The sequence below is a fragment of the Hemicordylus capensis genome, chromosome 16 (genome assembly GCF_027244095.1).
Source record: "Hemicordylus capensis ecotype Gifberg chromosome 16, rHemCap1.1.pri, whole genome shotgun sequence".
NCBI lineage: Eukaryota > Metazoa > Chordata > Lepidosauria > Squamata > Cordylidae > Hemicordylus > Hemicordylus capensis.
This window is the reverse complement of record NC_069672.1, coordinates 7,478,289-7,496,463: the sequence shown is the minus strand read 5'-3', so window position 1 is coordinate 7,496,463 and position 18,175 is coordinate 7,478,289. Positions and strand designations below refer to the sequence as shown.

Sequence of the window (18,175 nt, the reverse complement as noted above, 5' to 3'; positions counted from 1 at the left end):
AAATCTTCATTAACAAAAAGGCTTTCAGATGTTTGCGAGCAGAGAGAGAGAGAGAGAGAGAGAGAGAGAGAGAGAGAGAGAGCATATAATGGATTTTTGTCCTTAAAGGTAGGTGTGTGTTTGGGATCTGGGAACACACACACACACACACAAAATTGAAAAGCAACTTAACAGGCTTCTCAAGACGCTTGGGATCTTGGAAGGATGCACTTAGCCATTAAAATATATGTCATACAAAAGGGCAACTAACAACAGAAATAATTAGAAAAAAACAACATTTTACTTGAACATTTCTTTATGTACTACACACACACCCCACAGCTGGGATAGGAACACAGAAGCTGCCTTCTACCGAGTCAGACCCTTGGTCCATCTCCTTCAGTACTGCCTGCTCGGGCTGGCAGCAGCTCTCCAGAGTTTCAGGCAGGCGTCTCTCCCAGCCTTACCTGGAGATGCTGCCAGGGACTGACCCTGGGACCTTCTTCAGGCAAAGCCGGGGCTCTGGCTGCGAGTTATGGATGCACCTGAGGAACAGTATCTGGTGAACACATGAAGCTGCCAACCGAGTCCGGCCATCACTCCAACTTGCTCAGGGGTGTCAGAGCAAACTGGCAGCAGCTCTCCAAGATTTCAGGCAGCAGTCTTTCCCAGCTCTCCCTGGGCGTTTGTCACACCGCAGGCTTTACCACGAGGCTTTACTGCGAGTTTGACATTGCTCAAAAAAACAGATGTAAAAAACTGGATTTATTTATTTTTTTAACCCTGGTTCAGTGATTTTTAACCCTGGTTCAGTGATCTAACAGGGATTCCCAGCTATTGTTGACTCCATCTCCCAGAATCCTCAGCTGCAATGGCTTTTGCTTGGGGATTATGGGAGTTGTAGTCAACAACATATGGAGCATAGGAAGCTGCCATAGACTGAGTCAGACCATTGGTCTATCTAGCTCAGTATTGCCTTCACAGACTGGCGGTGGATTCTCCAAGGTTGCAGGCAGGAATCTCTCCCAGCCCTATCTGGAGATGCTGCCAGGAAGGGAACTTCAAACCTTCTGCTCTTCCCAGAGTGGCTCCATCCCCTAATAAGGGGAATATCTCCCAGTGCTCACACATTAAGTCTCCCTTTCAAATGCAACCAGGGCAGACCCTGCTTAGGTAAGGGGACAAGTTATGCTGGCTACCACAAGACCAGCTCTCCTCTCCTAAACCATCACCGCCCCTTTTTTGTTAGCAGACCTGCCACTGGAGGGATGCTGTGCTGGGGATGGATACAGCCAATTGCTCTCCCCCTGCTAAACACAAGAGAATCACCACATTTAAGAGGCGCCTCTTTGGTTCAGTTAGCAGGGGATGTCAATTACAGTCGCGCAGGATGCTTGACTTGCTGGAAAGACGCCCTGCACCGATGCCTGTTCAGCCTTCCCCCGAAACGCTTCAGGAAAGGGGGCCCTACCCCTTTCCCAGCTGCTCCGATGATCTTATATCTTAGAACATCCCGCTCCAGCTTAGCCTAGATCTGTCGTCTTTGCCCAACCCTCTGTGGATATAAAAACGGTAATTCTACTACTCCTTTCTGACATGCTTTTAAATATTTGAAAAAACGTCAACATCCTTTGTTTCCCTCTCGGCTCTCCAGGCCTGGATCTTTCGCTCTCCTGTTGTCCTTGGGAACCTTCAGCACTGTTAGGAAGGTGCCTGGCAGGAGAAGGCCAGCAGAGGTCATGGAGCTGAACACTTGGCTGGAGTTGACGACTCTACTGTGAAATCCAGAAGTGCACCCAGGAGAGTGAGGCATGAGAGGGCCTAATCATCTTGTAGAATCACAGGACTACAGAATTTTAAAGCTGCAAGGGTCCTCTAGAGGTCCTCTAGTCCAGCCCCTTGCTCGGTGCAGGGGACGAATGCCGCGTCCCTGGCAAATGGTCTCCAAGTCTCCGTTGGGGAACCTCCAGTGAAGGTGAGCCAACCACTGTATGAGACAGACTCTTCCACTGTCCGACAGCTCTTACAAGTAGGAAATTCTTCCTAATGTCTAGACTGAATCTGCTTCCTGGTCATTCCAAACCTTTTGGCTCTACTCCTGCACTCAGGAGCAACAGGGAAGACATTCACCACAAGAGCTGGTCTTCTGGTAGCAAGCATGCATTGTCCCCTTTGCTAAGCAGGGCCCCACCTGGTTTGCATTCGAATGGGAGACTACATGTCAGCTCTGTAAGAGATTCCCCTTAGGGGATGGGGCCATGCTGAGAAGAACAGCTGCATGCTTGCATGCAGAAAGTTCCAAGTTCCCTCCCTGGCATCTCCAAGATAGGGCTGAGAGATGCTGCCAGTCTGTGTAGACAACACTGAGCTAGATGGAAGGCTCAGGCTTAGTTAAGGGGACAAGACATGCTTGCTACCAGAAGACCAGCTCCCCTCTCCTAGACTAGCTGGCAAATGGTCTTAGCTAAGCAGGGTCCACCCTGGTTGCATAAGCATGGGAGACTTGATGTGTGAGCACTGTCAGATATTCCCCTTCGGGGATGGAGCCGCTCTGGGAAGAGCATCTAGGTTCCAAGTTCCCTCCCTGGCGGCATCTCCAAGATCAGGCTGAGAGAGACTCCTGCCTGCAACCTTGGAGAAGGCGCTGCCAGTCTGTGAAGACAATACTGAGCTAGATAGACCAATGGTCTGACTCAATATATGGCAGCTTCCTATGTTCCTACTGCTGCTAAGCCAGACCTCCCCTATCCTGTACTTGTGCATATGATTTTTCTTCCCTAAATGCAAAACATTACATTTGTCTCTGTTGGACGCCGTTTAGTTGACATCCAACAAGATGACCCCATTATTTCTTTAGCCTACTTTCCTTAAGGAAAGTTAGCTTATGAGATCACCCATACCTCAACAGCATAGTCTGTGATGTCATCTACCCCAATTCAAGATGGTGGACACATGACCGTTTGAGGTGCAAGTGGGCTAATTGTGAACCCCCTAATCAATCTGGACCAAATTTGGTACAGTTGTAATCCACTAAAATTAGAGGGAAAGGAAAGAAGGCAGAATAGTTCTTACCGGGATGCTGTGTTATAAAACCTAATCTAGGCAGTGCCCACTTATACCCCAACTAGAAGAAGAGGAACCGCGGACAGAAAGAAAAGCTGCCAGGAAATTAACGCAGCGTCAGCTAATTGGGACGCACCCTTTGGGCAAAGGGGTCTCTCTTCCTCTTTAAGTTGGATGAATAGATCTCAGGAATGGTTTCGTCCGGTCACTGCCTAGGGTTGGGCCTTTGTCTGGAAAACTGCTGATGACCAGAAATTCTCACTGGCAGTGCCAGGTGCTGAGTAACCCTCCCAGGGATTCTGAGAATAGGTTTGGCGCGGGAGCTTTGAGTGGGAAACATGAGCTATCTCCTTCAGTGGAAGAGGCAGGCATGGCCTCTTTATACGGCTACCCCATGAGAAATTCTCCACAAGTGAGCCAACCAATGCAAGAGAGGAGTTTTGCACAAGAATTCCAACAGTTACCAATAATGCCAATAATAATACCAGGAAAAGATTCTCCTTCCACTACGTGCCCGGCCTGTGGAAAGACAATCTCTCTATGTGCCTGGCCTGCAGAGAGATCAGAAGCCGAGGGACTTTCCTATCACCAGTGCGGAAAGACTAGAGGCAAAGAGTCCAACGGTTACAAACAATGGCCAGGAAAGATTCTCCATCCACTGCGTTCCCGGCCTGTGGAAAGACCATCTCTCCATGTGCCCGGCCTGCAGAGAGATCAGAGGCCAAGGGACTCTCCTATCACCCCTGCGGAAAGACTAGAGGCAAAGAGTCCAATGGTTAGAAACAATGGCCAGGAAGAGATTCTCCCTCCACCACGTGCCCGGCCTGTGGAAAGACCATCTCTCCATGTGCCCGGCCTGCAGAGAGATCAGAGGCCAAGGGACTCTCCGATCACCCCTTTAATATGCTCAAGGCCGCTTGGTGAAAGGAAGGTTTGCCTTCCCGCCTCGCCCTTGAACGGCTGGTTATTCACCTCTCTCTTCCCCGCCCGGACCTGTGGGTCTAAAAATACGTACTTTAAATATTTTAGCTGTTTGTTTATTGTTGTGGTTTCAGTAAAAAAAAGAAGACAAAACCCTTTAGCTTGGTCACATCACCCTCGTCGGCACGTGAGAGAAGCTGTCAGCATGTGGGGCGGGTTATAAATACAAACGCAGCGACCCTGGCATCTAGGAACTGCTTTTGTCTTTCTTTACGACATTAAAATTTCACCGTGTCTATCTAGCAGGGGGAGATCCCCCACCGTGAATCTATGCATTGCCGTCCACGTTTCCCCCTTTCCATCTGTTCCAGAAATGATTCTGCTTGACACTGCAAAATGCCATCTTCAAACGGGTAAATATTCACAATGGGTTGGACAGGATTCCGTTTCATTTTCGGCCACAGAGCTGAAAGTAACAGGGTGAGGGTCTTTCGGGCCACTCCTAGGGTAGAACCCTGCCTTCTGGAATTCTCCTCCAGGCAGTCAGCAGAGGGGAAGGGAGGATTAGAACCCAGATCCTTTGACCGCAAAGAACCAAAGGGTTCAGCGGAGAAAGCCCTGGCAAGAACCAGCGGGAGTCAAAAGTTGGGGGGGGGTGCATTCACAAGCTATGTCTCTACACAGAAGATAGGACTGAGTGAGATTCCTGCCTGCAACCTTGGAGAAGCTGCTGCCAGTCTGTGAAGACAATACTGAGCTAGATAGGCCAATGGTCTGACTCAGTATATGGCAGCTTCCTATGTTCCTATGATACTCAAGTAAAAATAAACATAGGAATATAGGAATATAGGAACATAGGAAGCTGCCATATACTGAGTCAGACCATTGGTCCACCAGCTCAGTATTGTCTACCCAGACTGGCAGCAACTGCTCCAAGGAATAGCCCCGGATAGAAAAAATTATGAATATTTGATGAATATTCCAAAACTATTTCATATATGACATTATTGTTTGCCCCAACGCACATAGTAGGCCAAAACAAAGATGAAGAGATGGACATTTTCATTTTTACTTCAAAGTTGTTGTTGTAGGGGCGTGCTCTGAATTTGATACAGAACCTACATGTTTTCCATTGCAGAATTAATCACGGCTGGGGCGGTGGTGGGATTTAGTTTGCAGAAACAGTACAAAGCTTTACTCCCTGCCCGACGTTGACACAATAAAGAGCCCTCTTACAACTGGATCAAAATGAACATATCCGAAGAGCTGTTCTCAGGTTTCCCACGTTTGTACGGGAGAGCCCGTGTCTGTATGGGAGATCTGGTCTCGGATTTCCCATGTCGGTACGGGAGATCCGTTCTCAGATTTCCCTCATCCGCATGGCCCTGAAAATTGGGTTTCAGCTGTATTCAACTGGGCAATGTGCTGACCCAGTACCAGGCCAGTAGATTTAGGGGCTTGAAATCGACACCTTCTGGACCGAAAATCGGCACTTTCTGCTCCAAGGTCTGTGAACAAAATGCCTCCTGTCCTTCTTGGCCACCACTTCATCTGCCGCCATTTTGGAAAATTTCCAGGGCGAAAGATATACACAGATTACACACGCCTCTCCCTGACACGGCATACCTCCCCGACACGGTGTATCTCCCCGACACGGCGTATCTCCCCGACACAGCTTTACTTAAATCTTGCATGAATCCTCTCCATCATCATCATCGCTACACACACAATCACTTGTGATCCCGTCCCTCGAATCTACAACTCAGAGCCGTGCCAAGCAGCAAAAGGAGATCATCTGTGATGGAGGCTATTCCAATTCTGCCAGAACATTCACAATGTTGGGCCAACAGACAACTCTCATTGTGGGTGATCAAAGTGGGTGCAATACCTCCCATGTTTTGCCAGTCCCACACAACTTCCTGCCCCCTACCTGGCCATTTTCTCGGCATTCCAGACATTCACATTCACAAAAGGGAAAACCTGCTCTCTGCATGTTCATGGAATCTTAAAGACGCGACACCAGCTTGACACGGGAGATGTGACCCGGATCTCCAGAAATGCACTTTTTTTTTCCACTTTAAGATGGCTGTGTAGGACTCCGATTTTTATCACAGCAGTAACACAGGGGTGTTGAACCACCTTTTGCCTGATCGAAATCACCCCCTCTGAAACGATTAACCGCTCTGGGCAGCGGGCGCGGGGGGGGGGGAGCGGAGATAGGTACAACTTTCATTTCTCCAAAGGGCTGAATTTGCAGACTGGCAAGTTGAAGGCTTAGACAACCAAGACAACCAACCGAGACAGACACAACACAACCGGCGCTCACACATTCTGCACCCCACCCCACCCCTGGAGTTATCGGCTCTTTTGTTTCCTTTCCGGCTGCTTCGTACCCAAGAGCGTTGCCAATATTTAAAACTCTGCAGCCTCTCCAATGTGGCCATCAGCATTCCTCTCACAAATCAATCGCCCTGGGAAAGAAGTACTCCATCGGGATTGGGAAGAAAAGATTTGACAGTGGTGGGAGTGAGTCCTCCCCCCCCCCGCCCACGTCCACCACGTGGTTCAAGAAGGGCAGCAAAGGGGGAAATGCTCCCAGGCGGGAAGAAATGCCCACCCCTCACTCAGCCTTTGGTGGGGGGGGATCCCTAGATTTCCCCCCACGATCTCCTAGCAAAGGGCTGCTCAACTTCAGCCATCCTGCAGAGGTTGGCCTACAACTCCCATATTCCTGGCTTATTGGCCACTGTGGCTGGGGATGATGGGAACTGTAGTCCAAAAACAGCTGCGGGGTGGGGGTGGGCTAAGTTGAGCAGGCCTGTCTTGGCATGATCTTGAATGTTTGGGCAGAGTAATCCTGGGAAGGAAATGCAACAGAGCCAGAGGTAACTTCCTTTCGACTCCTGATACTTTACAAGAAGAGAACAAAGAGACCCAGGTGATTCTGGTCGCCTTGGCCCAGAATTTGGGCACTCCTTTCCCTTTCTAGAACAGTCCCAGAGCAGATAGTACCCGTCCCTGTCCCGCACAGGAAGCTGCCATATACCGAGTCAGACCCTCGGTCCACCTAGCTCAGCATTGTCTTCCCAGACTGGTAGCAGCTTCTCCAGGGTTGCAAGCAGGAATCTCTTTCAGGCCTACCTCAGAGATGCTGCCAGGGAGGGAACTTGGGACCTTCTGCAGGCAAGCAGGCAGGTGCTCTGCCCAGAGCTTCCCTAAAGGGAATATCTTACAATGTGTCCATGTGGTCTCCCATTCAAATGCAAACCAGGGTGGACCCTGCTTAGAACAAGGGGACAATTCATGCTCACTGCCACAAGACCAGCTCTCCTTCTGGGAGGAAAAACGAGGTGTGCTCTGCATCTGCCGAAGGGATGGCGGAAGATGAACCTCGCCACTCTGAGGCCCCACCTCAAAGTGCATCCCTGGCCGTCGATTCAGTAAGAGCAGTCCCTTCTCCCCCCACCCCAGACGGACTATCGCCAAAAGATGTGGCTACCCAAGTGTCCTTCCTCTGGATCAGTGAGGGCAACCTCACTGATCCCCTCAGTCAGCAACCGTCACCAGCCCAAACCAGCTTGCGGCTGAAGCCATAAGCTGAGAACCATCAGCCGCTTCCACCTGGGTGAGTGAGGGCAGCCCGTTCTCCCCCACCCACCCACCCCCGTCCCCGAACCGGCTGTCAGGGTGAGGCCACACAACTGTCACCCCTGCTGGGTCAGTGAGAGCGCCGGATTCCCAAACCTAGTCACAACTCCAGCAGGAAAGGAAAACCGCCACGCATCACTCTCGCTGGGTCAGTGAGGGCAGCCCATATCCTTCGTGGCCAGTGAGGGCATCCCATTCTAACCTCAACGGCTGCAGGCTGAGGCGGACTGAGCAGCTGGGCCATGCTCACACACACACACCCCATGGGGTGAGACTGCTTTGGGGGCAATGAGGGCAAAGAGCCCCTTTCTTCCTCCGAGGGGACCCCTTGCTGCTCTTCCCAGAAGGGAAGGTCTAGAGGTGGGCCATGGGGGGCAAGTGCCCCCCAGAAGAGTGGTTCCACCACCGCCCCCATTTCTATTTCAGAAATCAAATACATGGGATTCCGCTTGCCCACCCAGATACGATCCCCTCCCGCCCCCAATTCCCCCCCATGCCGCCCGTATGACCCACCACCACCACGGCTGCGTCCCTCACCCCTGCCACGTGGCGGCGCTCCTCCCATCCCGCCACCCACAGAAGCTCGGCACCCCGGGCTGGGCAACCAGCCATGCCGCCACACTCCCGGGGGGGGGGGGCGCGGCTGCCGCTCTGAGCCACGTTTCCCACTCGGGCCGGCCGGGCTGCCGGCCCGCGCCAAGCCGCCGGCCTGGCCTTCCAGCCGCGGCCGCTTCCAGCCAGGCCAATCAGCCTCCCCGCCCGGACCGGCCGAGCGCAGGGGAGGCTGGAGAAGGCGAGGGGGCCGCGGCGGCGCTGGCGTCCCGTGGCCCCGTCCGACCTCGGCGGCGCACGCTAGCGGGGGCGGCGGCGCCCTTCCTTCCTTCCTTCCTTCCCGGCCAGGCAGCAGCAGCATCCCCGGAGCTTCTCACTCACCCTCCACGGCGGCGGCGGGCGGCGGCGGCAGGAGCAGCAGCAGGAGCCGGAGCAGGAGCGCGCCCGGGCCCGGCGGCTGCAGCAACGGCGGCCCCATGGCGCGGCGGCGCTCTCCGGCTCTAGGCGGCCATGGAGCTGCGAGGCGAGCAGGAGACGACGACGACGAGGAGGAGGAGGAGGAGGAGGGAGAGGGCTGAGAGCGGCGGGATCGTGGAGCGGGGGGCTGCCCGCCTGCCTCCCTCCGCGGCGCTCGCTCCGTCCGTCTGCTGGACGGAGGGAGGCGGCGCGCCGGGCTGGATGCCTGCCTGCCTGCCTGCCTGCCCGCCTCGATGGCTGGCTCGGGATGCTGCAAAGGCAGGCGAGGCGAGCGAGGCGAGGCGCGGGGTGGGAGGGAGGGGAGAGGAGGGGGCGCGGGGGAGGAGACTGGCGAGCCGGCAGGGGAGGGGAGGCAAGCCGGGGGCTGCCGCTGCTCCGGCCTCGCCCGCCTCGCCTTGCCTTGCCAGACCGCTCTGGGCAGGGGCGCACGGGGGAGCGCAGCGCGCCCAGGCTTGGGCACGTCGGCGGCCTGAGCGCGCCCCCGCCCTGCGCGCCCCCCTCCACCTACCCCCGTCAGGGATTCCCCCAGCAGGACGGGGCGGGCTTGCCCAGCGCCCTCGCGGCCCCCGCCCCAACCACCACCCGCCCACTCCTTTTCGCGCAGCTCGGCTCCCCTAGGCGTAGCGCGGGCGCGGGGCCGTGCGCTTCGGCCTGTGGCCCCAGCGCACCTGCCAGCCGCATTCAGAGAGGGCTTGGAGGAGGCGCCCCCGCCCGGGGGGGGGGCGTCCCCGGGGCAGGGGGCCTGGCTGGTTGGTTAGCTCTCGCCATCGCCTGCATCAGCAGGGTGTTAGTCCTGGTGGCTTAGTGGAGCCTCCGTGGGAAGGAGCAGTCTGCTGCTGAATTGAAGATCGGGTGTGTCTCTCTCTGCGGGGAGAGTTCATGCTTCCTTAAATGGAGCCTCCTTGGTTAAAGGCACTGGACCACTGAACATTAGTCTCTCTCTCTCTCATAATAAGGTCGTGTCTGGGGATTCTGCGCATTGTAGTCCAACATCTGAGGGCCCAAGGTTAAGAAACCCTGGTCGGTGTGCAGGAAAAGTGTCAGTTGGCAGGGAGCATGAATTGCCCCCTTTGCTAAGCAAGGCCCACTTTGGCTTGCTTTGGGATGGGAGACTGCGTGTGAGCTTCTACAAGAGATTCCCCTGAGGGGATGGAGCCACTCTGGGGAGAGCAGAAGGTTCCCAGTTCCCTCCCTGGCAGCATCTCCAAGAGAGGGCGGAGAGAGACTCCTGCCTGCAACCTTGGAGAAGCCTTGGCCAGTCTTTGAAGAAGACAATACTGAGCGAGATGGACCAAGGGTCTGACTCCGTATATGGCAGCTTCCTATGTCCCTATAGTACTGCAACTGGTAACTCATTAAAAGGAGAGTAAATAACCCATCTTTGGCCTGTTTGCTCTGCTAGGATAAATACTGGGGAGGGGGTGGCCTGATCCCCCTAGGGTGAAACTAGTGAGTCTGTAGGCAAATAACAGAGAGGGGGGAAAGTTAGAGAATAGAGCCAGAGAAGATAGGAGCATGTTCAGGCACTCTGTTGATGGAGGCTGTGCCTGAATATCCAGGGGAGCACACCTATAAGCAACACCCCCCACCACCCCACGTTTTAACTCTCCCTCCCACAATGGCCATTTTTGCTTGCCTGGAGGCAGAGAGTGTGGAGAGCTGGTCTTGTGGCAGCAAGCATGAATTGTCCCCTTGGCTAAGCAGGGTCCACCTTGGTTTGCATTTGAATGGGAGACTCCATGTGTGAGCACTGTAAGACATTCCCCTTAGGGGGTGGGGACATTCTGGGAAGAGCATCTGCCTGCTTTCATTCAGAAGGTTCCAAGTTCCCTCCCTGGCATTCTCCAACATAGGGCTGAAAGTGACGTTGCCAGTCTGTGCAGACAATACTGAGCTTCGGAGGCCATCTGACTCGGTAGAAGACAGCTCCCTATGTCCAGCCACAAAGCCCCCAGTGAGCGTCATGGCCAAAGGGAGATTTGAACCTGGGTCCCTCAAGTCCTAGGCTGCCGTTCTAACCATTAGACCACACTGTGCCCACAGATAGGTGGTCTTTGCTGTGGCCATTAGAGAGACTGCTGGAGGGAGGTTCCTGTCCTCACCCCACTTCCCCTGCATATGTGGAGGGCCCAGAGCTGAGATCTCTCCCAGAAATGATCTTGACCTGTAAGAGAGTCCCCAACCTCTCTGGGCCTCCTAATTTGGAGGCTGAAAAAGAAATAGAATTTGCATGCGGTGGTGGACAGGAACAAGTTCAGGCAGCTTCTCTCTTCCAACAGTAAGAAAATACCCCTTTTGTAAGGAAAGCAAATACCCACCCACCTGAGTGAAAATCCCTTCTCAGTAATAAAACTCTCTAGGTGACCCTTGGCCAGTCACGTCTCTCTCTACCTAACCCGCCTCAAAGGATTGTTGTAAGGATAAACACATAACCATATACACCACTCTGGGCTCCTGGGGGGGGGAAGCAAAATCAATAAAAGCCCCAAGACATTGTTGGACTACAACTCCCATTATTACAGCCACAATGGCCAATGCAATCATGTTGGGAAATCTGGGGGTGTGGGAAAAGCCAGATTCACAGGTTCAATGCATATACAATCTTCATACAATCCATATGCGATACATATATCAGGCAGGAGATAAATATGATAAAAACATAAATAAATAAATACAACACAGAGACACACAAATCTCCATGATGGTCCAAGCCCCATTCACACGTTCGGGTCATTGCACGTACAATCTGTATACCACACAGGCACACACAGATCTCTGTTCAACGCACGTACAATCTGCGTCCAGATATGCATGTATGGATCTAAATGCAGGTACAGTTGGGCACACATTTTGTTGAACATATAACAATACACTTAGTATCTGTATGCTGCATTTCGGGGGGCCTGTACCAGGTTCACTTTTTAAATGGATGTTTGAACAGTGATCCACACAAAGACCTGTACCTGTGTGTACAGCTAACAGCACATACACTGCTTAATATCTGAAGAGGGCTTCTGTGTGCACTATGCACATATACACATCTGGAACACAGGATGCTTCCTTCTACTGAGTCGGAACATTGGTCCATCTAGCTCAGTATTGTCTACCCAGACTGGCAGAGGCTTCTCCAAGGTTGCAGGCAGGAATCTCTCTCAGCCCCATCTTGGAAATGCTGCCAGGGAGGGAACTTGGAACCTAGATGCTCTTCCCAGAGCGAATCCATCCCCTGAGGGGACTATCTTACAGTGCTCACATCTAGTTTCTCATTCTTGGCAAAGAGGCACCTTTTAATGTGGTGATTCTCTTTATTTAGCAAGGGGAGAGAACTGGCCCGATCCACCCCCAGCACAGTACTTCCAGTGACTGTTGCTGGTGTCTATCTGGTGTTTCTTTTTAGATTGTGAGCCCTTTTGGGGGACAGGGATAGATCTTATTTATTTATTATTTCTCTGTGTAAACCACCCTGAGCCATTTTTGGAAGGGCAGTATAGAAATCAAATTAATGATGATGATGATGATGATGATGATGATGATGATGATGAAGAAATTAAATTAAATAATGAAAGACCCAGCAAAAGGTGAAGTTTCAAGTAATTATGGACTGATAACCTGCCTGCAAACCATGTTCAAATTATTAACTGGAATAATAGCAGATGAAGTAATGCAACACTTATTAACTAACAAACAGCTTCCAGTTGAACAGAAAGGAAATTGCCCAAACACTAGAGACACAAAAGACCAGCTGCTGACTGACAAAATGATTTTACAAAATTGCAAGAGAAGAAAAACAAATCTATGTGTTTCATGGATTGACTACAAGAAAGCCTTTGACTCATTGCCTCACACATGGATACTAAAATGTTTAGAAACAACTGGTGTCAGCAAAAACATTCAGATATTTATTTTAAAAAGCAATGAGCATGTGGAGTACACAGTTAACAATCAATGGCGAGACACTTGGACAGGTTAGCATTAGAAGAGGTATTTTCCAAGGGGACTCACTATCCTCTCTGTTGTTTGTAATCACCTTGACTCCAGTTTCACAAATACTAAACAAAACAGGCCTCAGATACCAAACATCTAAAACATCAAGTAAAATAAACCATCTGCTGTACATAAACAATCTGAAGTTGTATGGAAAGTCCCAGTCAGAAATTGAATCACTGCTAAACACTGTCCATCTATTCAGTAGCGATATAGCAATGGAGTTTGGACTAGACAAGTGTGCTGCATTAATAATGAAGAGAGGAAAAATAAGAAAAACAGAAGGAATAGAACTGCCCAATGGAAGCAACATCAAGAACCTGGAAGAGAAAGAACGTTACAAATACTTGGGCATTCTCCAGGCTGATAACATCGCACATGCTAAAGTTAAAAGGAAAATGGGAAGTGAATACATCAGGAGAGTCAGAAAAATCCTCAAGTCCAAACTCAACGGCGGGACCACCATACAAGCGATAAACACCATACAAGCCACAGGCTATATCTGTTATCAGATACACTGCAGGAATAATAGACTGGACCCAGGCAGAGCTAGAGATGCTAGATTGTAAGACCAGGAAAATCATGACCATCAATCATGCTCTGCACCCCTGCAGTGATGTAGATAGGCTATACCTCCCTCGCAGCTCAGGTGGAAGAGGAATGCTGCAAGTCCATCAAACAGTAGAGGAGGAGAAAAGAGGCCTTGAAGAATATATCAAGGACAGTGAAGAAGAAAATAATCCCAGTGGTAATTGACACCCTTGGTGCAATCCCAAAACAACTTGAAGAGCACCTCAACACCGTAGGGGCCACAGAAATCACCATCAGCCAATTACAAAAAGCAGCTTGACTGGGAACAGCCTATATTCTGCGACAATATCTATAACAACTGACAATAAAATTCTGGCATCCCAGGTCCTTGGGAAGGACTCAATGTCTGGATAAAACAAACCAGTCAGCAACACCTGTCTAACTGTGTAAACAAGAAATAATAATAATAACGCAAACCAGGGTGGACCCTGCTTAACCAAGGGGACAATTTATAATTGCTGCCACAAGACCAGATCTCCTCCCTCTTCTGTATGTATGCATATACAGTTCTTTACAGATACAGAGACACATGTTATATTGCATGTGTGTACAGTGGAATACTTCTGATCTAGCCTGCACTTTCAGAGGCATGTGCCCTGGTTCATAGCAACATAGGAAGCTGCCAAGTCAGAGTCTTGGTCCATCTAGCTCAGTATTGCCAACCAACACTGACTGGCAGGGGCTCTTCGGAGTTTCAGGCACGCGTCTCTCCCAGCCTTACCTGAAGATGCAGCCAGGGAGTGATCCTGGAACCTTCTGCATGCAAGCAGGAAGATGCTCTTCCCAGAGCAGCCCCATCCCCTAAAGGGAACGTCTTACAGTGCTCACTTGTAGTCACCATCTAAATGCAAACCACGGCAGATCCTGCTTAGCAAAGCGGACAATTCATTCTTGCTACCACATTAACAGCTCTCCTTCTTGACTTTGAAAATGAGGCCACTCATTCACACACAAAAACGTGTTCATGAGTACGCAAGGAGGATGTCATGTCTGAATAGCCCAACCTGCAATTCGCTGCCTTTGAGTTTAGTCCCTGCTCCAGGAATCGGCTCCAGGGATCTTTTGGAACCTGCTCAATAAATCATTTGGAATCATAGGAATCTGCTCCAGGAATCATTTGAATCATTTAGTGGATTCAAATGGTCATTTGAATCATTTAATCATTCTCCAGGAATCATTTGGACCGTTTAGTCCCAGCTCAAGGAATTATTTGAGGGACAGCAGCCCTTCAACGACAAAACCCTGTGAGAGGAAATCTGGGCCCAAAGAAATGGTCTCTGAGCTCAACTGCAATGACCTTTTGGTTGTAGAAAGGTATAACCCACACTAGAATCCCAGATGTTGTTGACTGGATTTAGTACTTTAATTATCGGGCCCTTTCCAAGGGTCTAGGATAACTAAAGAAAAAGTTATAATAAATTATTGTTCCTGGTGTTGTTGTTTTCTGCATAATTCCACAACATCCTCTATTTCAGGCATGCCACCTTACTTTCTGCCTTGCGTCACTCAGTGCTTACAGTTAACGTCCTTCACATCTGTATTCCGTCGACAGCGGCCACGTTTCCCCAAACGGATGTGAGTCAAGAGCCCCAATTATATCCACAGGCTATCTTCTTCACTCTGAACTTTCTGGAGCCTCTGATTAATCTCTGGATGGCGTGAGCAAGGCCCTTTTATCCCAGAATAAACAAGGAGCAGCTCAGAATCATTATCCTAGGAGTAACTACAGCTCTGTGCACAGCTAAGGTAAACTCCATCACTCTCGGCTTCACACGCCCTCCAACGTTTCACAACGAAACCAGGGACACACACCTTTTCTCAAACCATAGAACCATCATCTTCGCCTCAGTACCAGCATTACCCGTTGCTAAAAGTTCCGTTCTTTTCTTAATTAACGATTTGTTGTGTTGTGTTCGACAGCATCCTACGTTCATCATTACAGAATAACACACAAGATTTAACAAGGTCGTGTTTCTTCCCCCCCTTCCCACGCACCCCTCCCCAATGAGAGAAAATATATTTATTTAGCACACTTTTTAAAAGCATGTTTTTATCCTGCCCCATACAAAGGTCCCTGGGTGGTTCACAATCTAAAAGCAACCATTAAAACATTAACATGATGAAAACAATTTAAAATATAAATAAATGTGTAGACAAACTTATGTCTATTTCCAAAAGAGCTGGAAATATTGTAATACTTGTGGATGCCTAGTTGGAGCATAGGAACATAGGAAGCTGCCAAATACTGAGTCAGACCATTGGTCTATCTAGCTCAGTATTGTCTTCACAGACTGGCAGTAGCTTCTCCAAGGTTGCAGGCAGGAATCTCTCTCAGCTCTATTTTGGAGAAGCCAGGGAAGGAACTTGAAACCTAGATGCTCTTCCCAGAGCAGCTCCATCCCCTGAACGGAATATCTTACAATGCTCACACTTCTAGTCTCCCATTCATATCCAACCAGGATGAACCCTGCCTAGCTAAGGGGACATGTCATGCTTGCTAGCTACCACAAGACCAGCTCTCCTCTCCATAAGAATCTGCAGGCGAAATATTCCCCTGAAGGGATGGGGCCGCTCTGGGAAGAGCACCTGTCTGCTTGCATGGAGAAGGTTACAAATTCCCTTCCTGGCAGCATCTCCAAGATAGGCCTGAGAGAGACTCCTGCCTGCAACCTTGGAGAAGCCGCTGCCAGTCTGGGTAGACAATACTGAGCCAGATGGACCAATGGTCTGACTCAGTATATGGCAGCTTCCTATGTTCCTATTTTATATTCTGATTTTCAACAACAGAAAAACACAGTATTTTTTAATGTTTTTTTTTTTAAAAAAAGGAATGAAAAAATAGGTCCATGACCCAAAGGGGCTCCCAATCTAAAAAGAAAGTTAAGGGAGACACTGGGAACATCCACTGAGAGGGATGCTGTGCTCATCTGGATATTTTATTTTATTTATTTTTTATGTATTTATTTATTGCATTTTATATTCCGCTCTTCCTCCTAGGAACCCAGAGCGGTGCACTACAAACTTGGGTTTCTCTTCACAACAACCCTGTGAAGTAGGTTAGGCTGAGAGAGAAGTGACTGGCCCAGAGTCACCCAGCAAGTATCATGGCTGAATGGGGATTTGAACTCGGGTCTCCCCGGTCCTAGTCCAGCACTCTAACCACTACACCACGCTGTCCTGGATAGGGACATATGCTCTTCCCCTGCTAAATGGGAGAGAGCCATCACTTGAAAAGATGCCTCTTGGCCCAGTTAGCAGGGGTGATTCCCAAACTGTGTTCCACTGTCCACACGAACTAGAAGATGCACCCCTATCCCAAAAGGGTTCATAATCTAAAAGGGCACAGAAGGAAGACCCCAGCCAAAGCCACTGGAAGGGATGTATATACTGGGCTGAATAGGGACAGTTGCTCTCGCTCTGTTAAATGCAGTCATCACTCACCAAACATGAGGGTTTCGTTCCAGGAAAATCTTGTAGTTGGCAAATCTGTGGTTGGCGAGCAATTGAAATACACGGGAAACTGGGTTAGGGGAATTGTGGTCATGAAAAGACCGAAAAATAAAGAATAAAGACCAGGAAATCACCAAAAAAACCCACCCGGAATCCCTTTAAACCAGCAATAGTTAGCAAGAGGAGTGAGGAGGAACCCCCCGAAATCACCCCAACTCTCCCAAAATCACCCCCCAAATCAGACCTGAATCCCTGAAAATCACGCCCAAATCCTCAAAAATCACTACTTTGTCTCCTCTAAAAGGGATTCCCAGATGTTGTGGACTACAACTCCCAGAATCCCCGAGCAAAAGCCATTGCAACTGGGGATTCTGGGAGTTGTAGTCCACAACATCTGGAAGCCTGGCAGGAGTGATTGCTTCCCTGCCCCAAAGTGTCTCTCGACGTCTAAAAATCAACACAAGGACCACCTCAGCCACAGGTGCTGGAGGGACACTGTGCTGGGTTGAATAGGGACAGTTCATCTCCCCCTGTTGAACGTAAGAGAGACCCCAGTTGAAAAGCTGCCTGTTTACCAGAGCCATGCTTGGGGGTGGGCGAGCCGACGTACCTGAGGGGTGTTTCTCACTGTCTGTGGAGAGCTCGTCTTGCAGTGGCATGCCCGAATGGTCCCCCTTTGCTAAGCAGGGTCCACTTTGGTTTGCATTTGGATGGGAGACTGCATGGGAGAGCTGTAAGACAGCCTCCACAGGGAAGGGGGCCATGCTCAGAAGAAGAGCCCATCCATGTAGAAAATCTCTGGTTCAATCCCTGGCAGCTTCTCCAGGTAGGACTGGGAGAGACTCCTGCCTGGCTGCAACCTTGGGGAGACACTGCCAGTCAGTGTCAAGAATACTGAGCTTGAGATGCTGCCAGGGATTGAATTTGGCACCTTTTGCATGCAGAGCAGGTGCCCCTCCACAGAGCTATGGCCCTGTCCCTAAAGATGGCAAACAGGAGTCTCCCATCCAGGCAATGACACCCTCCCTAAGACCTAAGAACATAAGAGCAGCCCTGCTGGATCAGGCCCAAGGCCCATCTAGTCCAGCATCCTGTTTTGCACAGTGGCCCACCAGATGCCTCCGAGAAGCCCACAGACAGGAGTTGAGGGTGTGCCCTCTCTCTTGCTGTTACTCCCCTGCAACTGGTACTGAGGCATCCTGCCTTTGAGGCTGGAGGTGGCCTTTAGCCCTCCGCCTAGTAGCCGATGGTAGACCTCTCCTCCATGAAGTCATCCAAACCCCTCTTAAAGCCATCCAGGTTGTTGGCTGTCACCACATCCTGTGGCAGAGAGTTCCACAAGTGGATCACACGTTGTGTGAAAAAGTACTTCCGTTTGTTGGACCTGCTTAGCAAGGCGACTGTATTGTGTGGCCTTAGACCAGGCCTGCTCAACTTTGCTCCCCCTCCTGCTGGGACTGCAACTCCCATAATCCCCAGCCACAGTGGCTAATAGCCAGGGATTGTGGGA

At 50.5% G+C, this 18,175-nt stretch overlaps 1 protein-coding gene across 6 annotated transcripts in view; it reads right to left on the bottom strand.

Annotated features, from left to right (window-relative positions):
• Positions 1 to 18,175, bottom strand: part of EPHB2 (EPH receptor B2) — a 180,076-nt gene that overhangs the window by 139,843 nt on the left and 22,058 nt on the right. The window contains exon 1 of one of the 6 annotated variants that reach the window (XM_053281035.1): positions 8,545 to 8,755. The exons of the other annotated variants lie outside the window; for them this stretch is intronic. Coding sequence (XP_053137010.1) covers positions 8,545 to 8,641 — 97 coding nt within the window. The 5' untranslated portion in view covers positions 8,642 to 8,755. Of the gene's footprint in view, positions 1 to 8,544; positions 8,756 to 18,175 lie in introns of those variants that run through there. 6 annotated transcript variants of the gene reach the window in all.